Below are 22,905 nucleotides of genomic sequence, written 5' to 3'. Positions count from 1 at the left end.
ACCACACGGACTGCAGTGGTTCAAGAAGGCGGCTCACCTTCTTGAGGACAATTAGGGATAGGCAATAAATGCTGGCCTTGCCAGCGACGCCCACATCCCATAAAACAAATTAAAAAAAACATTTAGTAAGTGGCCATGGAGCGGTCTATGGCTCAGACCATCCTGTCTTTCCAACTTAGAAAATACAGCGTGGAACAGGAACATGAAAGCTGTGAAAGTGTAAATATCAAAGAGCAGCAACTGCTTGCACAAAAGCATTGTTAAAAATCTATTTCAATTATTTTGATGTTTATGTTGCTTTGAATGTGTTTTCCTAACAACCTTTAAAATTCATGATTCTAAACTTAACAGAAATGCAATGTTTAAATGCAGCAAGATTGGAGTAGTTTATTTTATATTCAAACCAGTTCATCCTGAATATATTATGTGTTGGCTGGATTCTGCCACTACTGGAGCCCTGATGTATCCAACCTCAACTGGATAAAGCCAGATGTATGCCACATTGAACGGAATAACCCTTGCAGTCATTGAAGTGGTTTCATGTGTGTCAAACGCAGGATCAAAGGAATAGGTTTTGTGGCTTTGGCAAAAATGTTTGAATGACTGAGGTTTGGCAAGTTGTTTCTATAAAATATATAGCAGGAGATCTGCGCATCTCTAGTTCCCAAAAAAAAAATCATTATTTATTTATGGATCTTATAATTTACTGTCAATTCACAGCCAAAGAGGAAAAGGAGCATATCAGTGATGGCCCTTTGGACAGACAATAAGAGCCCACCTTTGGTAATGCAGTTGAACGGACAGATCGAGGAATTGAAGAGGGAGAAGATGCTGTTCCAGAACCGTGCATCAATTCGATTTAGGTGATAGCTGCTGTTACCCGAATCTGAATGTGTTCCTCAGTATCACTTTCACCGTGCCACTGATCTAGCTGTGCGGAATTCATTTGCAAAAGATTTCTGAAAGTTTTCTAGGGATCCCTAATGGAGGATAAGCATTCTTTACTAATGTCTGTTAAACAACAGTATTTTGCAGTACAATTGCCAAGATGGTGATAGGTGAAAAATCAGACTTCAAAAAAACCCATAGTCAAGCTATAAAATGCTTGACCCTGGCCTGTTTGTGGTGCTTAATTGTTGAATGGCAATGTTGCTCTGTCATCATCCAATCAGAACTTGAACACTGCAGGATGGGGCTTCTGCTCCCTGAAGAACTCCCATCAAATAGTTTGAGGACTGCTGAATCTCTGCCAGGGCAGGGATATAGAAGGGAGTGGAGGTGGCAGGTTCAAATGAGAGTCACAAACTACTTTGTACAGTATTCAGTCTTGAGAATTTGTCCATTGGATTCCTACCTTGCAGTTCACTGAGGGCTTTTGGCCCAGAATTTGCTGAGTGGGGCATCTTGTGGCATGTCCTGTTAGTTAGACTTTTTCCCTCACCCTTCAGCTCAAAAAGTTTTTGCCCCACAAATTGTTGGGAGTGCGAGCTGATAACAGTGTGGTGAGGGCAACAGACACCTGAAACCTTGGTGAATGACAAGACCAACAGTCTATCTCCTGAACCAATGAGATTTAAGGATAGAGAAAGAAACAGGAACAACAGAGAAGGAAAAATTGAATTAGAGTAAAATTGGGTGCAAAAAGAGAAATAGAGAGAGGGAAAGACAGATTGGATTAAGGGAGAGATTTAAAAAAAGAGACGGAAAGGAAAAGTAAAAAATTAAAGTTTTTTGAATCTCTAAGAACAATTTACTACTTGCAAGAGTGAGACTCCAGAGTTTCAGTTGTTGCCTTTCTAGGCCAGAGAGGTTGAGTGGCATTGCAGGATCCTAAATCTCCTCATTAAAAGGGCCCTTATGCTTTTAAATACCAGCCCTAACTTTGTGCGCGAATTTAATGTGTATTTACTGCGCAAATGCAGCAATTTCTTGAAACTAACCGGGAGTTTGAGCGTGAGCTAAGGTTTTTGCAAGACAAACTGTCCAACAATTTGTGGCGATTTGCAACTCACGGGGTATCTCTTCCTCGCCACACATTGCTAGACGCTTTACACATTAATAACGGTGTGCGCATTAAACTCGCCGTTATTTTGCCAGCAAATTCTGGACCAATATTCACTCTCTCCTATTACCTCTGAGTATTAATACTCTGTTGCTGTGTTTCATTTTGTAGGCATCCTTTTAAGCTGCCATTACCACAGGACACCCTTCTACAGGAGACTTTCACTGTAGACAAGAGGAAAAAGCATTATGTTTTAGAAGTAAAAGCCTTGGTGAATGAGAAAGAGGAAACTGTTCATACACTCACACTTGGATACCAGCCTGAAAAACCATATGTAAGAAATACAAATCAACATGAATAGCTGTGTGTCTGGACTAAGATGCCTTAGCCAAAATCAGTTTCACCTATGGTGCTAAAGAAATTGATTCGTTACTTCCTTCTTGCATTAATGTTGTACTGTTGCAAAAATTAACTATTTCTGCAGATTATTGAAAGTGGAATTAGTATGGGCTGTTAGTTGCCATTGGTGGTGGGGAGTAGACACTGGGTACGATGCCCACCTACCTGATTAAAAGATTTTTTTCTTTTCTCTCTGCTTAGTGTTTGTGAGCTGTGCCCCTTACAATACAACAGACCGTGGGGTCCACTTAATAATTTCAACTTACTGTTTACTTTCAAGTTGCACCTCTTAGCCCTAGAACACATGCATAAAACTTGGAAGTATAGTGAACAGTGAGGAGGATAGTGACAAACTTGAAGAAGACATAGACAGGCTGGTGGAATGGGCGGACACGTGGTAGATAAAATTTAACGCAGAAAAGTGTGAACTGATCCATTTTGTAGGAAGAACAAGGAGAGGCAATATAAACTAAAGGGTAAAATCCTAAAGGGGATGCATGAACAGAGAGACCTGGGGGTGCATATACACAAATCGTTGAAGGTGGCAGGGCAGGTTGAGAAAGCAGTTAAAGCATACGGGATCCTGGGCTTCATAAGTAGAGGCATAGGGCTCGATTTTCATTGGGCCGTTGAGGCAGGATTGGAGGCGTGTGGGGGGTTAAAATCGCGAAATCGGGGGACACTAACCCATCCCGCCCCCAACCTGCCTCCATGCCAGTTTCAAAGGAGGCAGATACCCGACCTGTGCTGGGACATGCCTCCCCGAGGCGGGAAGGGGATTAGTGCCAATTAACTGCCTCTTAACAGGCAGTTTTTAGCCTAATCCCTATTTTTATCCCTGAAGTGTGGGATTCCCGATGGCTCCAAACCACTCCAAGTTAGCGAGGCGGACCGTCGGGCTGAAGGGCTTGGAGGGTTCGAGATGTCCGGTGTTCAGGTGAGTGATGTGTGCATGAGTGCAGAGGTAAGTGTGTTTGGTGTGTGTAAAGTGTTTAAATAAGTTTTACTTACCTTTACAGCCTTCCTTCCTTCAGGTCTCGGGAGTCCCTCATCTCACCGGCACAGAAAGCAGAATGGCCGCGAGCTGTCAAAAGTTGCAGCATTCAGCTTTCTGTTCTGGAAAGATCTCTAAATCAGCCTGAGAGGAAGGAATTAACTTAGAGTACAGATTGTCAGTGTTTGACAGCTTCAAAGAGCTGTCAAACGCTGATATTTCATCTGTCAAAAGCTCTTGACAGATGAAATGTCAATCTGTGACGTCACCTGTTGCCGGGTGGCCCTTAATTGGCCTGCTGAGCCTGCTGGGCGGGCTCAACAAGGTCAATCAAGTGAAAATCACGTGGGTTGGCCACAACTCAATGGAGGTGGGACTACAACCCCGAAAGTTGTAGTCCTGCCTCCTACACGCCTCCAGAATCAAAATCCAGCCCATAGAGTACAAAAGCGAGGAAGTTATGATGAACCTTTATAAAACACTGGTTCAGCCTCAGCTGGAGTATTGGGTCCAATTCTAGGCAGCACACTTTAGGAAGGATGTGAAGGCTGTAGAGAGGGTGCAGCAAAGGTTTATGAGAATGGTTCCAGAGATGAGGGACATCAGTTATGTGGATAGACTGGAGAAACTGGGGTTGTTCTCCTTGGAGCAGAGAAGGTTAAGAGGAGATTTAATAGAAGTGTTCAAAATCATGAGGGTTCTAGACAGAGTAGATAGAGAGAAACTGTTCCCATTGGCGGAAGGGTCGAGAACCAGAGGACACAGATTTAAGGTGATTGGCATAAGAACCAAAGGCGGCATGAGGAAAAAAAATTTTACGCAGCAAGTGGTTAGGATCTAGAATGCACGGCCTGAAAGGGTGGTGGCGGCAGACTCAATCGTGGCTTTCAAAAGGGAATTGGATAAGTACCTGAAGGAAAAAAAATTGCAGAGCTACGGGGAAAGGGCGGGGGAGTGGGACTAGCTGAAGTGCTCTTGCAGAGAGCCGGCACGGGCTCGATGGGCCGAATGGCCTCCTTCTGTGCTGTAACCATTCTATGATTCTATATTTTTAGATTAGTTTGTATGCTAACTTTTTATTGATCATATAATTAGCAGTATAATATTCAGAATACAGTGCGTTTAGCTCCATTTCTTTAAATGCTTCATTAATATTCAACACAGTATTTCCAGTGTTTCTTTTTTTTTCAGATCTGTGTTGGTTTAGCACACCCTTATAATGGTGAAGTTATTCCAAAAGACATGGAAGTTTGTGTCAGAACAAAGACGGACCACATTGTGAGTACAGCTCAGACTCTTCTGTGCTCTGCAGCAAAACATAGGAACAGGAGTAAACCATTCAGCCCCTTGAGCCATTCAATTAGATCATGGCTGATCTGTACCTCAACTCCACATACCTGCCTTAGGGTCAATATCCCTTGATACCCTTACCCAACAGAAATCTATCGATCGCAGGCTTGAAAGCTCCAGTTGTTCTAGCATCCACAGTCTTTTGGAGAAGAGAATTCCGGATTTCTACTACCCTTTGTGTGAATTTTAAGATTATGTCCCCTCATTCTTGATTCCCCCACCAAAGGAAATAGTTTCTCTGTATCTACTGTAACAAATCCTTTCAACATTTTAAACACCTCAATCAGATCACCTCTCAATCTTCTATACTCAAGGGATCACAAGCCTAGTCTATGCAACCTGTCCTCATAATTTAACCCTCTCAGCGCGGTATCATTCTGGTGAATCTGCGCTGCACCCCCTGTGTCAATCTGTTTCTTAGTGATATATAGGCTATATTGCCACTACACAACGAAGTGTTCAAGTTTGTCTTGCTGGATTAGATGTAGTATAACAGCTTTTACAGTACAAGATTGCCATTCAATTGAAATTAAAACAGAAAATGCTGGAATTACACAGCAGGTCTGTTATCTTCTGAAAAGAGAAAAAACAGGTTAAAATCAGAAGATACGTGAGCCTCATTATAGGACTGAACACAAGTAACAAGTCAAGAGTGAGGTATGCTAACTCCAGTGAGAGTGAGTTCATGGTTGTTAGAATCTGAAAATGTCACAGTTCAGCGGAGATATCCCAATGACCTCATAAACTGTAATGCTGAAACAGTTTGGGCCAGAATTTACTGAAAAAATAACGGCGTGTGAACAATACACACCGTTATTAATGTGCGAATCGGCCAGTAACTTGTGGCAAGGAAGAGATAACCCGTGAATTGTGAATCGCCAAAATTTGCTGGACAGTTTGCGCCGCTCCACCTTTAGCTTCACGAAAATGGCATCTTGCCCTTAACTGCCCCATGAGTTTCATGAAGTTGCTGCATTTTCACATTAATTGCCCATTAAACTCGCCACAGAACATTAAGTCTAGTAATTAATAGCGTTATTACCCTTTTAACAGTGTTAATTATTAATGACTGACAAACAATCTCACTTGCCCAGAAAGTGAAGAATTATAACTATGGAGTCTCATTTCTTCAGGTAGTGAATTGTTGTTGGAGATTTTTTAAATGGCATACTTAAATTTTTTTTTTTTAATTCCTTACTTTTCCTTTCTGTCTCTTTAATCTCTCTCTCTTAATCCAATCTTTCTTTCCCTCTCTTTACATCTCTGTGCCTGATTTGACACTGAATTCACACACTGTAATTTACACGTTCTTCTCAGTCCTTCCTCTGCTTATTTCTCAAACCTTTAATCTCATTGGTTAAGGAGATAGACTGTTTGTCCCATCGTTCACCAGGGTCCCAGATGCCCTGTTGTCTTCGCTGCGCCGTTATCAGCTCGCACTTCCAGCAATTTACAGGGCAAAAAAATGTTGAGCTGAAGGGTGCAGGAAAAAGTGTGTTAGTAAGCTAGGAATCATTCTTGTAGCTCTCCTCTGAACCTTTTCCCATGTCACTATATCACCCACCGTGTGGGGGGATCAAAACTGGGCACAGTACTGTTGTGGGATTTCTCTCTGCTCCAGAGCAGACGGAGACGAGCATGTACTGGTTCCAAGCGATCTTTATTCAAGCACGTGCAGGGAGAGACCCTCTCAGTCTGAGCTGAGATGAGAGTTTAATTTTTACATTCAAGCAGTTGGCTTATATAAATTCTTATACATCTTGTTTCCTTCACATCTTCGGGACTTGGCCAATTAATTGTCCAAGTCACGTACACTTAATCACATCTCCAAAAAAGACATCTTGTTTATCTCATTTGCCCTGTTTCCACATCTGCCATTGTTCTATCCAATTTACGTACGCTAAATCACATCTTGACGGCCCATTGTTCAATGTATGGCCTCCTTGATTCTTTTAATCCCCCAATCATCATGTAATATGCTTTTTCCAACTGTCTTTGTTCTGCCAGACTTCTCCTTTATTACATCAACCAGCTAGTCAGTTAAGCTGCTAATCTAACTTTTAACCCCTTCAGTCCCCCCTTTTAGCCCTCGGTGATAGCCTAAGATGGCCTACTAACTTCACCTGCCCGTGCTCCTCGCCCCATCACTGCTGGTCAGGCAGACGGTTGGATTCGCATGGGTGTGGCTACTTAAACTGCCTCTAACAGTCCCTGCTTCTCTCCCAATCTATACTGTGTTTTAACAACGGTTTTAGCAATGGTTTGGTTACGGTGTCATTTACATCAAGTACAATACTCAAACATAAGTATGTTGACAATTAGCAACTGCACCATCACCAATACATGAGATGCAATTCTGATCCAGGGGTGTATGTCCCCCCGATTACCCCTGTCCTAAAGTGTCTGCCATCATGAGGCATCTTCCAGCTTGGCCTCCGCATCCTTCCCCAGTTGTTTGACCTCCTGCTCAACTCGGTGATGCTGCTTAATTATCGCCCCGGCCTCTTTCCTCAGTTCCAGTAGATGTTCTGGTAGTTTTGGGATGTCCTTCCCTTCAGGGAGTACAGATTCGAGCATGCTGTCCTTTAGATCCTCAGTTGGACTCACGGGGCGACCGTAGGTAGGTTATGGTTGCATGTCTGATCGTTGTTGGGGCCCAGGGGCAGAAGCAGAAACTCGAGATGGGCACTGGATGTTACCATACTGGTATTGAGATTCACTGGTTTTCACACAGTATTCTCCTTTTCCCCGGTGTGCTGCTCGCATTGGCTCATGGAGGGCGCTGGAAATTTCAAGGGTACAGTTTAGGGTGGTGTTGAAGCCGCACATGGCTCCTGGCCCCGTCCCCACGGGATGTGGGCAGACTACGTTACTCCCCCTTTCTCTGCATCCCTCTAGCGAGATCCCCGTCAAGAAGGAACCTTTCTGGGTTGCATAACTGGGTGCGTGGTGGTATCTGAGCCAATGATCCCGACATTCTCTACCTCATAGAGGGGCTTGAATTCCCATTCCTGCAGACTGGGTACAGCTGATACCATTCCTATCAGCCTCAGGTGAATGGTAACACAATGTTTAGTTGTCGGGTAGACCCTTATAAGTCCTCGTAGGGTGCACGAAGAGCAATTGCTGCTCTCTGGTGCCCAGTCTTGCAGTGCACTATCCATAATTCAATCCGGCACTTCTCCATTGTGGAGCTGTGCGAGATTATGTTGCACCTCCCCCACTAGCCATGCACCGTAGGCCATGCACATTCGCTCCCTTGAGGCCTGATTGGTTATGTTATGCAGGGTGGCGGTGACGTGGTTAACTGTATGGGCATGGTTTTCCAAAACTTGCACAGACTCTAATAAGGTTTTAGCCAAGTCTTCGCCGGTCTGTCCCTGTTGTCCCTCCAACTTATTTGCTTTTAATATGAGGTCCCTTAGTTTGGATGTTAGATGATTCACCTTGCTATTGATTTCTGCTATATCCAGGGAATTAACTGTGGATGCCCCTGCACTGTAAGCAGTGGCTATGTCATTTACCAGGTTCCTCTTGCGGTGAAATAGGCTCGACCGCATGCGTCCCCCAGAGGCCCGGTGGGCATCAGTAACTGTCATGTTGAGGAGCCGATGGTAAAACGACCTTGTACGCCACTCGCACCATTTGGGTAACCGCATCTGGCTAATATTGAGGACAACCGAAACTATCTCATGGTGTACATTCTCAAATAAGAATCCTGGATCACGAGCCCCTCTTTGGGTCCCGAGCTAGGCTGCGGACACCTCAAGGGTTCCTCCGTAGTCAAAGTGGTGGGCTTCGGGGCTACTGTTACTGGGGTGGTCGGTGTGGTTGTGGTGATGGGAGTATCCCGGGGGTTCAGCTTCCAACACCAATCATCAGAGTTGAAGCACTTGGAGGTTAGGCATAGTTCCCACCCTCCTTCCTGCTGGGGTACCCCGGACATCTGAGTGAAATCCCTCCCACATCTTACTTGCATAGTTCCTCCCTGTTCGCATGTTAATGTATCATCACTCTTCTTCCCGAAGCATACCGTGCTCATGTTTGTCCATTTAACAGCCATCCCTGTGTTACCCCTATCCCCTGTATCACCTGGCTTGTTGTCAAATATGCTTACATCCGTTAACCCGGAGCTACAATTTAAATACACTGTTTTATCAACTGTGACAGTTAACGCCCCACGTTCCCGATCGCAACTGACGTTGCTCGAGTTCCTGTAATACAGGCCTTGTTGCTCCCTTCGGTCGACCGATGTGGCTCCTTCTGTGGTAGCCATGACCAGGCATATCAGTAAGGTCATCCATATCTGAGTCCTGTAGAAGGAGATAAACAGTGGACGCCGGTCGTCACCGGTTTAGTCCTTATTATTTACTGTGCTTTCGAATTTCTTAAGTTGCGTCCAGTGTTTCCACTGACCTTTTCCTTTCATATTTACGCATGCACAAGTGTCGCTGGTCATTAGGACCTCGTAGGGTCCCTGCCAGCGAGGTGCTCATCCTGGTCTGGCGGGTAAGACTCTTACCATCACCCTGTCCCCTACTACTGGTAAATTTTGTTCTTCCTCCATTTCCTCCAATTCCATATCCCTGACTATTTGTTGGTCCCTGACATCCTGTCTCAGATCATGCAGTTGTTTGCACAGTTCCTTAATAAACCGCCTAATCCTGTCCTGGGCTGGTCCCACGTCCTCACTACCCGTGATCGTGCCCTCGGGCAGTCTCATGGCCCGCCCAGTCATTAGTTCAAAGGGGGTTAGTCCGGTTGTGTGATTGGGAGTAGCCCTCCACCTCATTAGGATGCTAGGTAGTAGGTCCGCCCATCCCCTGCCGGTCTCGGCAATGGCCTTTGCGAGTGACGCCTTTAAGGTTCTATTCATTCTCTCTACCATTCCCGAGCTCTGTGGGTAGTGTGGTATGTGAAACCTCTGTTTTACTCCGAATAGGGCGCATATTGGCTTGATGACTTTGCCAGTGAAGTGTGTTCCCTGATCTGAGTCTATTTGCAGTGGCACCCCCCATCTACTATTTCCTCAGCGAAAATCTTTGCAACGGTGGTAGCAGAGCAATCCCTTGTGGCGAAGCTTCTACCCATCGTCTGTCACCACTAAGCAATACACTTTACCTCGGCTAGAGGGCAGAGGTCCGGTGAAGTCTATCTGGACCCTTAGGCCGAAGCTGGTGGGACAATCTGATCTTTACGGCCTTGCCGGTATTGTACTGGGCACAGGTAATACATCTGTGGCAATATTTTGCTACGTCCCTGCCCATTCCCGGCCACCACCAGCACCGTTCTATACTCCAGTGCATAGCATTTCTTCCAGAGTGTTGATTCCCATGATAGATTTTGAGCAAGTTTTGCCGTATGCATTCAGGGGCTACTACTCGTCCCTCCTTTTTCCAAATCCCGTGCTCATCCTTGTCTGCCCCTTTCCTTTTCCACCCTTCCTTCTCTCAGTCGTTTCCTCATGTAATTTTTGCACATTTACTTCCTCTGGTCCGATGGCACAAGCTGTCACCGGCTCCAGGGTCTCCATCTCCACAGCCCCCTTTGCTGTCTCGTCTGCCCACTGATTTCCCCTTTGGATATCATCCTGGACTCTCTGATGTGCCTTGACCTTTATTACTGATGCCTGTCTGGGCAGCTTCGCCGCCTCGACCAATTCCCTTACTGTCTCCTCATGTTGCATATTTCCCCCACCAGAGGTATATATCCTCGTCTGCGCCAGGCGATCATGTAATCGTGGATCACCCAAAAGCTTATCTGCTATCTGTATAGATGTTCATGGTCTGGCCTTTAGCTAATTTCAGGGCTTCAGTGAGGGCTGTTCATTCGGCGACATGTGCAGAAAGTCCAATCACTTAAAACAGTTTTATTTTCCTAGCTGATTCAATCCCCGTGCATCCTTCCAATTTCCACTAAGGATTAAGTTGGGCATCCCTAGCCAGGTTATCCAGGTTACCTTGGACTTTACGAGGACGTGTATATCTTCCGGGTGAAGTGAGTGTACATCTATCATCTCCTCTAACTTATTCCAAAAGTTGGTGTTTGCATGGTTTGTTTTAGGGGTCGGAAGGTCCGTCGTCATCATCTGTTTCTTGGCTGGGGTGAACAGGACATATCGTACTGTAGTCTGAGCCTGCCCATTTCCCACTTGTCTAATCTCCATTGTAATAGGGGCCATGGCCATTATGCCCTTCGTCCCGGTTTCGAGCAGTGGCGGGGCCGATGGTCCCTCTGTGTCATATTTAGGTGGGGGCTCCCAACCCCCATCATCGTCCTGTCTGTCGTAATCTGCGGCTTCCTTCTCTAATTCTCCCCAGTCAACGTCGTCATTATCGTCTGTCGCTCTAAACCTTGGTCCCGGTGCCCGCACCACACTGACCTTAACCTTTTCCTTTTCTATATAACTTTGTACATGTTTGCTGAGTCCTAAGTAGCTACTAATAATTATAAGTATTCCCTTCTCTTCCTTACCCTTACACGGGGCGCCCCATCCATTCCCTTTGCCTGTCCGGACTGTCGTTTGGACTCCAGCCTTTCTTTTTCATTTTCTCAATTAGTTTCTTACTTTTCCCTGCTATAAATTTGGTTATGGACCCTTCCCATCCTGTGGCCAATTTCTTTTATACCTCTGGCCTGCGCAAACGGTAACTCGGACCTTCCTGCTACAACGCGGTTCTGGTTACCTACGGCGGCTCGCGGTTCTACTGCGCAGAGATGACTCCAGTACCCGCTAGTCTCCTGTTCGGATTCCCTACAGTCTCACGTCCAGCCTTCTGGGGTTCCGCACCTAACTATGGGCGGTAATATAAAGTACTCCCCCGACTTGCGGTCCCATTATAATTGGTCGTTCGACTCCCGTCTCAGCTCAGACTGAGAGGGCCACTTCCTGCACGTGCTTGAATAAAAATCGCTTGGAACCAGGACACGCTCATCTCCGTCTGCTTTGGGGCAGAGAGAAATCCCACAACTGTACTCCAGATGTGATCTGACCAGCAAATTGTGTTGTCAGTTTTTATTGAAGTTAAACATGAACCTAGAAATTTCTGTTGGTGATATCAGGAGATAAATGGTGAACACGTGTGACATTCCTCTGTCCACTATCTTAGCAGAGAGATCCATTTTAAATAAACGTGTTGACGGCTGTGTTAGAATAACAGACTGAGGAATGCTATAGGAGAGTGCAAACATCTCGCTAACAGTAATTTCGAGACTGTGATGTTAATAGAGTAGTATAAAAAAACTCATCCTCATGTTTGAATAATTTCATTACTGTAATATTAGTTCTTTTATTTAAATCAGCATCACAGGGGGGAATTTTAACATGGGTGACGGAGTGGGAGTGGGTGCGGTTGGGGGGGGCGGGGAGGGGTGCGGTTGGGGGGGAGTGGGAGTGGGTGCGGTTGGGGGGGCGGGGAGGGGTGCGGTTGGGGGGGGAGTGGGAGTGGGTGCGGTTGGGGGGGGGAGTGGGTGCGGTTGGGGGGGAGTGGGAGTGGGTGACAAACACGTTCACCATAACAAAAGCAAAATCTACGCATGCTTTGTAGATTTCCAGAAAGCTTTTGACTCCACCTGGCATGACGGTTTATTCCTGAAACTTATCGAAAGCGGGGTAGGAGGGAAAACATATGATGTAATTAAATCAATGTATACAAACAACAAATGTGCAGTTAAAATTGGAGACAAACAAACAAAATACTTCCCACAGGGGCGGGGGGTGACGCAGGGCTCGCCAATCTCACCGACACTCTTTAATATTTACATAAATGGATTGGCAAAACTACTTGAACAATCTACAGCACCCGGCCTCACCCTATATGAATCCAAGGTTAAATTCCTCCTCTATGCAGACGACCTGGTTCTGCTGTCACCAACTAAAGAGGGTCTACAGCAGAACCTGGACCTGCTGGAGTCGTACTGCCAGACTTGGGCCCTGACAATAAATCCTCAAAAAACCAAAGTCCTTGTGTTCCAGCAAAGATCCAAACATCAGGGACCCAAAATAAATTTCACAGTAGGAACAACCAAAATTGAACAAACCACTAACTACACATACTTGGGCTTAAAAATCAGTTCTACGGGAAACTTCAAACTGGCTGTGAATGAACTGAAAGAGAAAGCAAGAAGGGCTTTCTATGCCATCAAAAAATCAATCCAAATAGAAATCCCAATTAGCATTTGGCTCAAAATTTTCAAATCAGTAATTGAACCAATTGCACTCTATGGCAGTGAAGTATGGGGACCGCTAACTCAACAAGAATTCGCAAAATGGGACAAACACCCAATTCAGATCCTACATGCAGAATTCTGTAAAAGTATCCTCCGGACTCAAAGGAAAACAGTAAACAATGCATGCAGGGCGGAACTAGGCCAATATCCATTACTAATCACTATCCAAAAAAGAGCCACCAAATTTTGGAACCACCTACAAATGAGCAACCCCCAATGCTATCACTACGACGCCCTGAAATGCCAAGAGCTGACCATAAAGAAGAATACCCTCAGTCAACTAGTCCTGGGACTCAGTGAAGTAACTACTAACAATACTAACAATAACCAGCCCCAGGACAGTGACAGGGTAACACAAAGAATTCGACCCAACACAATCGTCGCTAAGCAAAAGGAAAAATATCTGACATATTGGGTAGAAACAACAAAAACCCAAAGCAAACTCAATTGCTACTTGGCCCTAAACAGACAATACAACATAGCTGATTACCTGACCATGGTAAAGGATAACAAACTGAGAAGAACCTTGACAAGGTACAGACTTAGCGAACATAGCCTAGCGATCGAAAAAGGCAGACACAGGCAGACCAGGCTGCCAAGAGAAGACAGGATATGCTCTCACTGCAATCAGGGAGTAGTGGAGACAGAGATGCACTTCCTCACAGCCTGTGGAAAATATCAGGACATCAGGGAGAATTTCTACCAAAAATTCTCACAAATATGCCCTGAATTCAGAAATCTGAATGACAACCAAAAACTCCCATTCCTACTGGGAGAGGAGAGAAGCTGTGTAACACTGGCGGCACACTATGTTACAGCTTGCCATGAACAGAGGGACAGCCAGTAAACTAAGAAATGAATATATATAAACAATGCGAATGTATATTTATACACTCAGGGATATACCTGTTTATACACTGTATGAATAGAACTGCGTTTATGTGCTAAACCATAAATGTATTTTGATGCTTTGGCAACATAAGATGTAACTTATCATGCCAATAAAGCGATTTGAATTGTGAATTGTGAAATTGTGAGTGGGAGTGGGTGCGGTTGGGGGGGAGTGGGAGGGGGTGCGGTTGGGGGGGGGAGTGGGAGTGGGTGCGGTTGGGGGGGAGGGGAGGGGTGCGGTTGGGTGGGAGTGGGTGTGGTTGGGGGGGGTGTGGGAGGGGGTGTGGTTGGGGGGGAGGGGAGGGGTGCGGTTGGGTGGGAGTGGGTGTGGTTGGGGGGGGAGTGGGAGGGGGTGTGGTTGGGGGGGAGGGGAGGGGTGCGGTTGGGTGGGAGTGGGTGTGGTTGGGGGGGAGTGGGAGGGGGTGCGGTTGGGGGGGGGAGTGGGAGTGGGTGCGGTTGGGGGGGAGGGGAGGGGTGCGGTTGGGTGGGAGTGGGTGTGGTTGGGGGGGGAGTGGGAGGGGGTGTGGTTGGGGGTGGGAGTGGGAGTGGGTGCGGTTGGGGGGGAGGGGAGGGGTGCGGTTGGGTGGGAGTGGGTGTGGTTGGGGGGGGAGTGGGAGGGGGTGTGGTTGGGGGTGGGAGTGGGAGTGGGTGCGGTTGGGGGGGAGGGGAGGGGTGCGGTTGGGTGGGAGTGGGTGTGGTTGGGGGGGAGTGGGAGGGGGTGTGGTTGGGGGGGAGGGGAGGGGTGCGGTTGGGTGGGAGTGGGTGTGGTTGGGGGGGGAGTGGGAGGGGGTGTGGTTGGGGGGGAGGGGAGGGGTGCGGTTGGGGGGGAGGGGAGGGGTGCGGTTGGGGGGGGAGGGGAGAGTTGGTGCGGTTGGGGGGGGGGCGGTGGGGGACGTTAAATGGGCAAAAATTCTGAGCACGTCATGAAGACGGCGCCAATCTGCCGACTTCCAGGTTTTACTGTGGGGGCAGCCAACCCGCTCCCAGGAGGCAGGTTGGCATTTAAAATATGTTAATGATGCTGGAAACCTCAGGTATAACCTGCTTTGTAGGTTTTACTGTGGACGGCTGGGTTTCCTGGGCCCGGCAGCTGCAACGAAGCAAAGACAGACTCGAGGAGCTCTCCTTGTGGGCCAGGAAGAGCAAGAGTGCTTCTTCCCGGCTCCCCAAGCTCCACTCCCCCACTATCAGACCTACCCCCCAGGGGTCGGGTCAGACCACCCCCACCGGGGTCGGTGGTCAAGGATTGGACCCCCTCCTGGGATTGGAAGCCCCCTCTCCCCGCCCCAGAGTAGAAATTGGACCCCTTCTTCGGGGGTCAGGGATCGGATCCACACCCCCCCCTCCCCCCACCCCCCCCCCACCGGGTTTGGAGTCCGGGTCAGGGATCGGACCACCTTTCGAGATCGGGACCCCCACCGAGGTAGAGGATCAGACCACCCTTGGGATCGGACCCCTCTCCCCAGGGTCGGGGATTGGACCTACCTGGTCCTGTGGCCTCCTCCGGAGTGCTCCCTACCTAACTGTAAGTTTAACCTCCACGGCGTGTGGGAAAACCCAAGGTATCCTGCGCGCTACTGGACACCCCTGCTCCCAGCTCGTCGGGAAGTAAAAATTCCCCCCCGCCCCCCCCCCCCCCCGCCCCCCCGGGTGCATGTGTTTGAAAGTTACGAAACTGGTTGGTCCAGGCAGATAGGAATTCCGCTGGGCCACTGGCAGTTAAGTATTAAATACCTGTTTTCTTCAATGTTAGTTATTCCCGTATTACATGCTGTCTTTGATTTGCATTTTGTAATTTATGAAAGTACTAAGATTTTAGATGATTTATGTCACAGGCAACAGTTGAGGCAGAAGCAACCATGAAAATCAACAAAAGAGATGCCCTGAAGTTCCATGGACAATATCAGAATAAATCTACGGATACAGATTTCTGGTACCTTGTGCACTTTGACACAGAGCACAGTCTACAGGTATACTGAGGTCCTGCATTGATGTTACTGTGGTCTGTTAAATCACTGCCAGTATTAAGAGCCATTTAGCAAGCACATTAATAAAAATATTGAAAGGTTACCTAAGCCATTTTTGCTTTACTGCTTGTTTCTCTTTGATGTACAGTTACGAGTTCCACACACAATAATCCTGGATGGGGAGCTGTTCACAATGCAGAGCAAGAATGAGGGTTTTAATTATGGAGCTAATTGCAAATTTACCATCAATAATCTGGATACATCACAGGTTAGAAGCAAAATGTTGGTTGAACATTTGGATATTATTTTTTTAAGTACTGTCATAAGAGAAACGTTGATAAAATTTCAATTCTTTACAGCATCTTAACCCTGTGTGTGCTGGTAAGAATGTGCAGATTAAAATAACCCATGTGCCGTATCGAGCTCACCCAATATTTCAGTCCTTTCAAGCCCCCTATGGACTATTTTCATGCACTGCCTACCTCAAGGATGGTTCTATTTTTGTACTTCTGTCGTGTGGGCCTAGAAAATGAAAGTTGCTGAGCAATTTCACGACAGTAAATCTTGTACTTATCCGACATAATCGCATAGGAATGTAGAGGACTGGAAAAGATCATTGCAGTCCATCTGGCCGGTCCCTGTGTACATAACACATATCCTATCCCACAGACAGTTTGCACCTGGGCAGGACGGGGACCGATGTCCTAGGGAGAGTGTTTGCTAGTGCTCTGGGGGAGGGTTTAAACTAAAATGGCAGGGGGTTGGGAACCTGAGCAGGGAGACAGAGGAAAGGGAAACAAGGATAGAAGCAAAAGACAGGAAGGAGAAAAGCAAAAGTGGCAGTCAGAGAAATCAAGGGTGTAAATCAAACATGGCCACAGTAAATAATAATTCTAAAAGGTCTGAGTGTTAAAAAAACAAGATGAAGGCTTTGTGTCTTAATGCGAGGAGCATTCGTAATAAGGTGGATGAATTAGCTGCACAAATAGAGGTAAACGAATATGATATGATTGGGATTACGGAAATATGGCTCGAGGGTGACCAAGGCTGACTGGGGGTATTCAATATTCAGGAAAGATAGGCAAAAAGGAAAAGGAGGTGGGGTAGGATTGCTGGTTAAAGAGGGGATTAACACAATTGTAAGGAAGGATATTAGCTCTGATGATGTGGAATCTGTATGGGTAGAACTGAGAAATACCAAGGGGCAGAAAACGTTAGTGGGAGTGGTATATAGACCCCTAAACAGTAATGCGGAGGTTGGGGATGGCATTAAAAGGGAAATTAGAGAAGCGTGCAATAAGGGCACGGCAGTTATCATGGGTGACTTTAATCTAATATAGATTGGGCTAACCAAATTAGTAACAATACTGTGGAGGAGGAATTCCTGGAGTGTATACGGGATGGTTTCCTGGACCAATATGTCGAGGAACCAATTAGAGATCAGGCCATCTTAGACTGGGTATTATGTAATGAGAAAGGATTTATTAGCAATCTTGTTGTGCGTGGCCCCCTGGGTCGGAGCGATCATAATATGATAGAATTCTTCATTAAGATGGAGAGAGAAGTAGTTGACTCAGAGACTAGGGTCCTGAATTTAAATAAAGGAAACTACGATGGTATGAGGCGCGAGTTGGGTAGGATTGATTGGGGAATGTCACTCAAAGGGTTGACGGTGGATAGGCAATGGCAAACATTCAAAGATCGCATGGATGAACTACAGAATTTGTTCATCCCAGTTTGGCATAAAAATAAAACATAAAAGGTGACTCAACCGTGGCTAACGAGGGAAATTAGGGATAGCATAAGATCCAAGGAGAGGACATATAAATTGGCCAGAAAAAGCAGTAAACCTGAGGATTGGGAGCAGTTTAGGATACAGCAAAGGAGGACAAAGGGATTAATTAAGGGGGGGAATAGAGTATGAGAGTAAGCTTGCAGGGAACATAAAAACTGACTGTAAAAGCTTTTATAGATATGTGAAGAGAAAAGATTGGTGAAGTCAAGCGTAGGTCCCTTGCAGTCAGGATCAGGAGAACTTATAATGGGGAACAAAGAAATGACAGACCAATTAAATACATACTTTGGTTCTGTCTTCACAAAGGAGGACACAAATAACCTCCCAGATATGTCGGGGAACATAGGGTCTAATGAGAGGGAGGAACTGAAAGAAATCAGTATTTGTAGGGAAATGGTGTTAGGGAAATTGACGGGATTGAAGGCCAATAAATCCCCAGGGCCTGATAATCTACATCCTAGGGTACTTAAGGAAGTGGCCCTAGAAATAGTAGATGCATTGCGGGTCATCTTCCAAAATTCGATAGACTCTGGAACAGTACCCATGGATTGGAGGGTAGCTAATTTTACCCCACTTTTCAAAAAAGGTGGTAGAGAGAAAACGGGAAATTATAGACCGGTAAGCCCAAAATGCTAGAGTCCATTATAAAAGATGTAATAGCAGATCACTTGGAAAACAGTGACAGGATCGGACAAAGTCAACATGGATTTACAAAAGGTAAATCGTGCTTGACTAATCTACTGGAATTTTTTGAGGATGTAACTGGTAAAATAGATAAGGGAGAACCAGTGGATGTGGTGTATTTGAACTTTCAGAAGGCTTTCGATAAGGTCCCGCATAAGAGATTAGCGTGTAAAGTTAAGGCACATGGGATTGGGGGCAAGGTATTGACTTGGATAGAGAACTGGTTGGCAGACAGAAAGCAAACAGTTGGAATAAACGGCTCTTTTTCCGAGTGGCAGGCAGTGACTAGTGGGGTACCGCAAGGATCGGTCCTAGGACCCCAGCTATTCACAATATATATTAATGATCTAGACGAGGGAACTAGATGTAAGTTTGCGGACGACACAAAGCTGGGTGGGCGTGTGTGCTGTGAGGAGGATGCCGAGAAACTCCAGTATGATTTGGCCAGGTTGGGTGATTGGGCAGAAGCATGGCAGATGCAATATAATGTGGATAAATGCGAGGTTATCCACTTTGGTGTCAAAAACAGGAATGCAGATTATTATCTGAATGGCAATAGATTGGGAGAAGGGGAAGTGCAACGAGACCTGGGTGTCCTTGTGCACCAGTCGCTGAAGGTAAGCATGCAGGTGCAGCAGGCGGTTAAGAAGGCAAATGGTATGTTGGTCTTCGTAGCAAGACGGTTTGAGTACAGGAACAAGGATGTCTTGCCGTAGTTGTACAGGGTCTTGGTGAGACCACATCTTGAGTATTGTGTGCAGTTTTGGTCGCCTTATCTGAGGAAGGATGTTCTTGCCATGGAGGGAGTGCAGGGAAGATTCACCAGTTTGATCCTGGGATGGCAGGAATGACGTATGAGGAGAGATTGGGTCGATTGGGCTTATACTCGCTGGAGTTTAGAAGAATGAGAGGGGATCTCATTGAAACTTATAAAATTCTAACAGGACTAGACAGACTACATGCAGGAAGGATGTTCCCGATGGCCAGGGTGTCCAGAGCCAGGGGTCACAGTCTAAGGATAAGGGGTAAGCCATTTAGGACAGAGATGAGGAGGAATTTCTTCACCCAGAGAGTGGTGAACCTGTGGAATTCTCTACCACAGAAGGCGGTAGAGGTCAATTCATTAAATATATTCAAGGAGGAGTTAGATATATTTCTTAAGGCTAAAGTGATATGGAGAGAAGGCAGGGACAGGGTACTGAATTTGGATGATCAGCCATGATCTCATTGAATGGCGGAACAGGCTCGAGGGGCCGAATGGACTACGCCTGCTCCTATCTTCTATGTTTCTATATCTCTCGTCCGTATTTGTCTTCAGGTAATTCTCCGACTCCCTCTTGAAATTGCTAATACAATCATAAGAACATAAGAACATAAGTAAAAGGAGCAGGAGTAGGCCAATCGGCCCCTCGAGCCTGCTCCGCCATTCAATAAGATCATGGCTGATCTGATCCTAACCGCCAATCCACTATCACAGAACCATCTCCTGAACCTAACAGAATTAGACACACGAAATAGGAGCAGGATCAGGCTACACGGCCCCTGGGCCCGCTCCGCTACCCACAGGGCCATGACCGATCCGAACCTAGACTCATGTCCAAATTCCTGCCCGCTCCCCGTAACCCTTAATTCCCTTTACTTCTAGGAAACTGTCCATTTCTGTTTTAAATTTATGTAATGATGTAGCTTCTACAGCTTTTTGGGGCAGCATATTCCATGGACCTACCACCCTCTGAGTGAAGTAGTTCCTCCTCATCTCAGTTTTGAAAGAGCAGCCCCTTATTCTAAGACTATGCCCCCTAGTTCTAGTTTCACCCATCATCGGGAACATCTTCCCCGCATCCACCCGATCCAACCCCTTCACAATCTTATATGTTTCAATAAGATCACCTCTCATTCTTCTGAACTCCAATGAGTAGAGTTCCAATCTACTCAACCTCACCTCATATGTCCATCCCCTCATCCCCGGGATGAACTGAGTGACCCTTCTTTGTACTGACTCGAGAGCAAGTATGTCCTTTCTTAAGTATGGACACCAAAACTGTACGCAGTATTCCAGGTGCGGTCTCACCAATACCTTGTACAACTGAAGCAATACCTCCCTATTTTTATATTCTATCCCCCTAGCAATGAAAGCCAACATTCCATTGGCCTTCTTAATCACTTGCTGCACCTGCATACTAACCTTTTGAGTTTCGTGCACCAGGACCCCCAGATCCCTTTGTACTTCAGTACTTTCCAGTTTCTTGCCATTAAGATAATAACTTGCTCTATGATTTTTCCTGCCAAAGTGCATAACCTCACACTTTCCAGTATTGTATTCCATCTGCCAAATCTCTGCCCACTTACTTAGCCTGTCTATGTCCCCTTGCAGGTTTTTTATGTCCTCCTCACTCACTACTTTCCCTCCCATCTTAGTATCATCTGCAAACTTTGATATGTTACACTCTGTCCCCTCCTCCAAATCGTTAATATAGATTGTAAAGAGTTGGGGACCCAGCACTGACCCCTGCGGAACACCACTGGTTACTGATTGCCAGTCTGAGAATGAACCATTTATCCCAACTCTCTGCCTTCTGTTAGATAGCCAATCCTCTATCCATGCCAGAATATTACCCCCAATCCCGTGATTTTTTATCTTAAGCAATAATCTTTTGTGTGGCACCTTGTCAAATGCCTTTTGGAAGTCTAAATACACTACGTCCACTGGTTCCCCTTTATCCACCCTATATGTTACTTCCTCAAAGAACTCCAGCAAATTTGTCAAACATGACTTCCCCTTCATAAAACCATGCTGACTTTGCCTATTAAATTATGATTATCCAAATGTCCTGTTACTGTCTCCTTAATAATGGATTCCAAAATTTTACCTACCACAGATGTTAGGCTAACCGGTCTATAGTTTCCAGCCTTCTGTCTACTGCCCTTTTTAAATAAGGGTGTTACATTAGCAGTTTTCCAGTCTGCCGGGACCTTTGCCGAGTCCAGGGAGTTTTGGAAAATTATTACCAATGCATCCACAATCCCTACCGCCACTTCCCTCAAGACCCTAGGATGTAAGCCATCAGGTCCAGGTGATTTATCCGCCTTGAGTCCCATTATTTTACCGAGTACCACTTCCTTAGTGATTTTGATCGTGTTTAGCTCCTCCCCCCCCTTTAGCCCCCTGTTTGTCCAGTGTTGGGATATTCTTAGTGTCTTCTACTGTAAAGACTGATATAAAATATTCATTCAGTGTTTTTGCCATCTCCATATTTCCCACCATTAATTTCCCGGTCTCATCCTCTAAGGGACCAACATTTACTTTAGCCACCCTTTTTCTTTTTATATAACTATATAAAAACTCTTACTACAGGTATCTGTTTTTATATTTTTTGCTAATTTACTTCCATAATCTATCTTCTCTTTCTTAATCAATCTTTTTGTTATTTTTTGCTGCCTTTTAAAGTTTTCCCAATCCTCTATCCTCCCACTAGATTTGGCTACCTTATATGCCCTTGTTTTTAGTCGAATACTATCCTTAATTTCTTTACTTAGCCACGGATGGCTGTCTTTTCTTTTACACCCTTTTCTTCTCAGTGGAATATATATTTTTTGGAAGTTGTAAAATAACTCCTTAAATGTACACCACTGATCATGTATCGTCTTACCCTTTAATCTATTTTCCCAATCCACTCTACTCAATTCCACTCTCATACCTTCATAGTCTCCTTTATTCAAGCTTAGCACGCTTGTTTGAGATCCAACCTTCTCACCCTCTAATTGAATATGGAATTCAACCATGTTATGGTCACTCATTCCAAGGGGATCCTTTACTAGCACATTTTTAATTAATCCTGTCTCGTTACACAGGACCAGATCTAAGGTTGCTTGCCCCCTGGTCAGTTCAGTTACATACTGCTCAAGAAACCCATCCCTAATACACTCAATGAACGCATCCTCAAGGCAGCCCTGCCCAATTTGATTTGTCCATTTAATATGATAGTTAAAATCCCCCATAATTATAGATGTTCCCTTATTACAAGCCTCAACTATTTCCTGATTGATACTCCGTCCAACAGAGTTGCCACTGTTCGGAGGCCTATAGACTACGCCCACTAGTGTTTTTTTCCCCTTATTATTCCTTACCTCCACCCAAACTGTTTCATTATCCTGATCTTTTGACCCAATATCATTTCTCTGTATTACAGTGATTCCTTCCTTTATTAACATAGCCACCCCACCTCCCCTTCCTTCCTGCCTGTCCTTCCTGATCGTTAAATAACCTGGTATGTTTAATTCCCAGGCATTGTCACCCTGCAGCCATGTTTCTGTAATGGCCACAAGATCATACCCATATGTAGTTATTTGTGCCATTAATTCGTCTATTTTGTTACGAATGCTACGTGCATTCAGATAGAGAACTTTCAAAGATGTTTTGTGACACTTAGTTCCTGCTTTTGCCCTTTTTATTACTTTACCTTTTACTCCATACCTTCTGCCCCTTCCTGACACGCTCTGGTTTTTAATTTCCCCACTGCTACCTAAGTCTATGACCTTCTCTGTTGTCATTTTTATTATTTGCTCTCTAGGAACCTCCCCCCCACTAGTTAGT

General features: G+C 45.7%; 1 protein-coding gene across 1 annotated transcript in view; it reads left to right on the top strand.

The window, feature by feature from the left end:
* The window catches only part of apoltp (apolipoprotein lipid transfer particle homolog), a 433,926-nt gene that overhangs the window by 243,918 nt on the left and 167,103 nt on the right, over positions 1 to 22,905 (top strand). The window contains exons 31-35 of the mRNA XM_086000433.1: positions 721 to 863; positions 2,174 to 2,336; positions 4,587 to 4,673; positions 15,701 to 15,835; positions 15,981 to 16,100. Of these exons, the coding sequence (XP_085856559.1) occupies positions 721 to 863; positions 2,174 to 2,336; positions 4,587 to 4,673; positions 15,701 to 15,835; positions 15,981 to 16,100 (648 nt within the window). The remainder of the gene's footprint in view (positions 1 to 720; positions 864 to 2,173; positions 2,337 to 4,586; positions 4,674 to 15,700; positions 15,836 to 15,980; positions 16,101 to 22,905) is intronic.

This window comes from Somniosus microcephalus, chromosome 11, assembly GCF_052327205.1.
Source record: "Somniosus microcephalus isolate GS21.2 chromosome 11, FLI_Smic_1.0, whole genome shotgun sequence".
In the NCBI taxonomy this organism is placed as follows: domain Eukaryota; kingdom Metazoa; phylum Chordata; class Chondrichthyes; order Squaliformes; family Somniosidae; genus Somniosus; species Somniosus microcephalus.
This window is presented reverse-complemented; position numbering and strand designations above follow the sequence as displayed.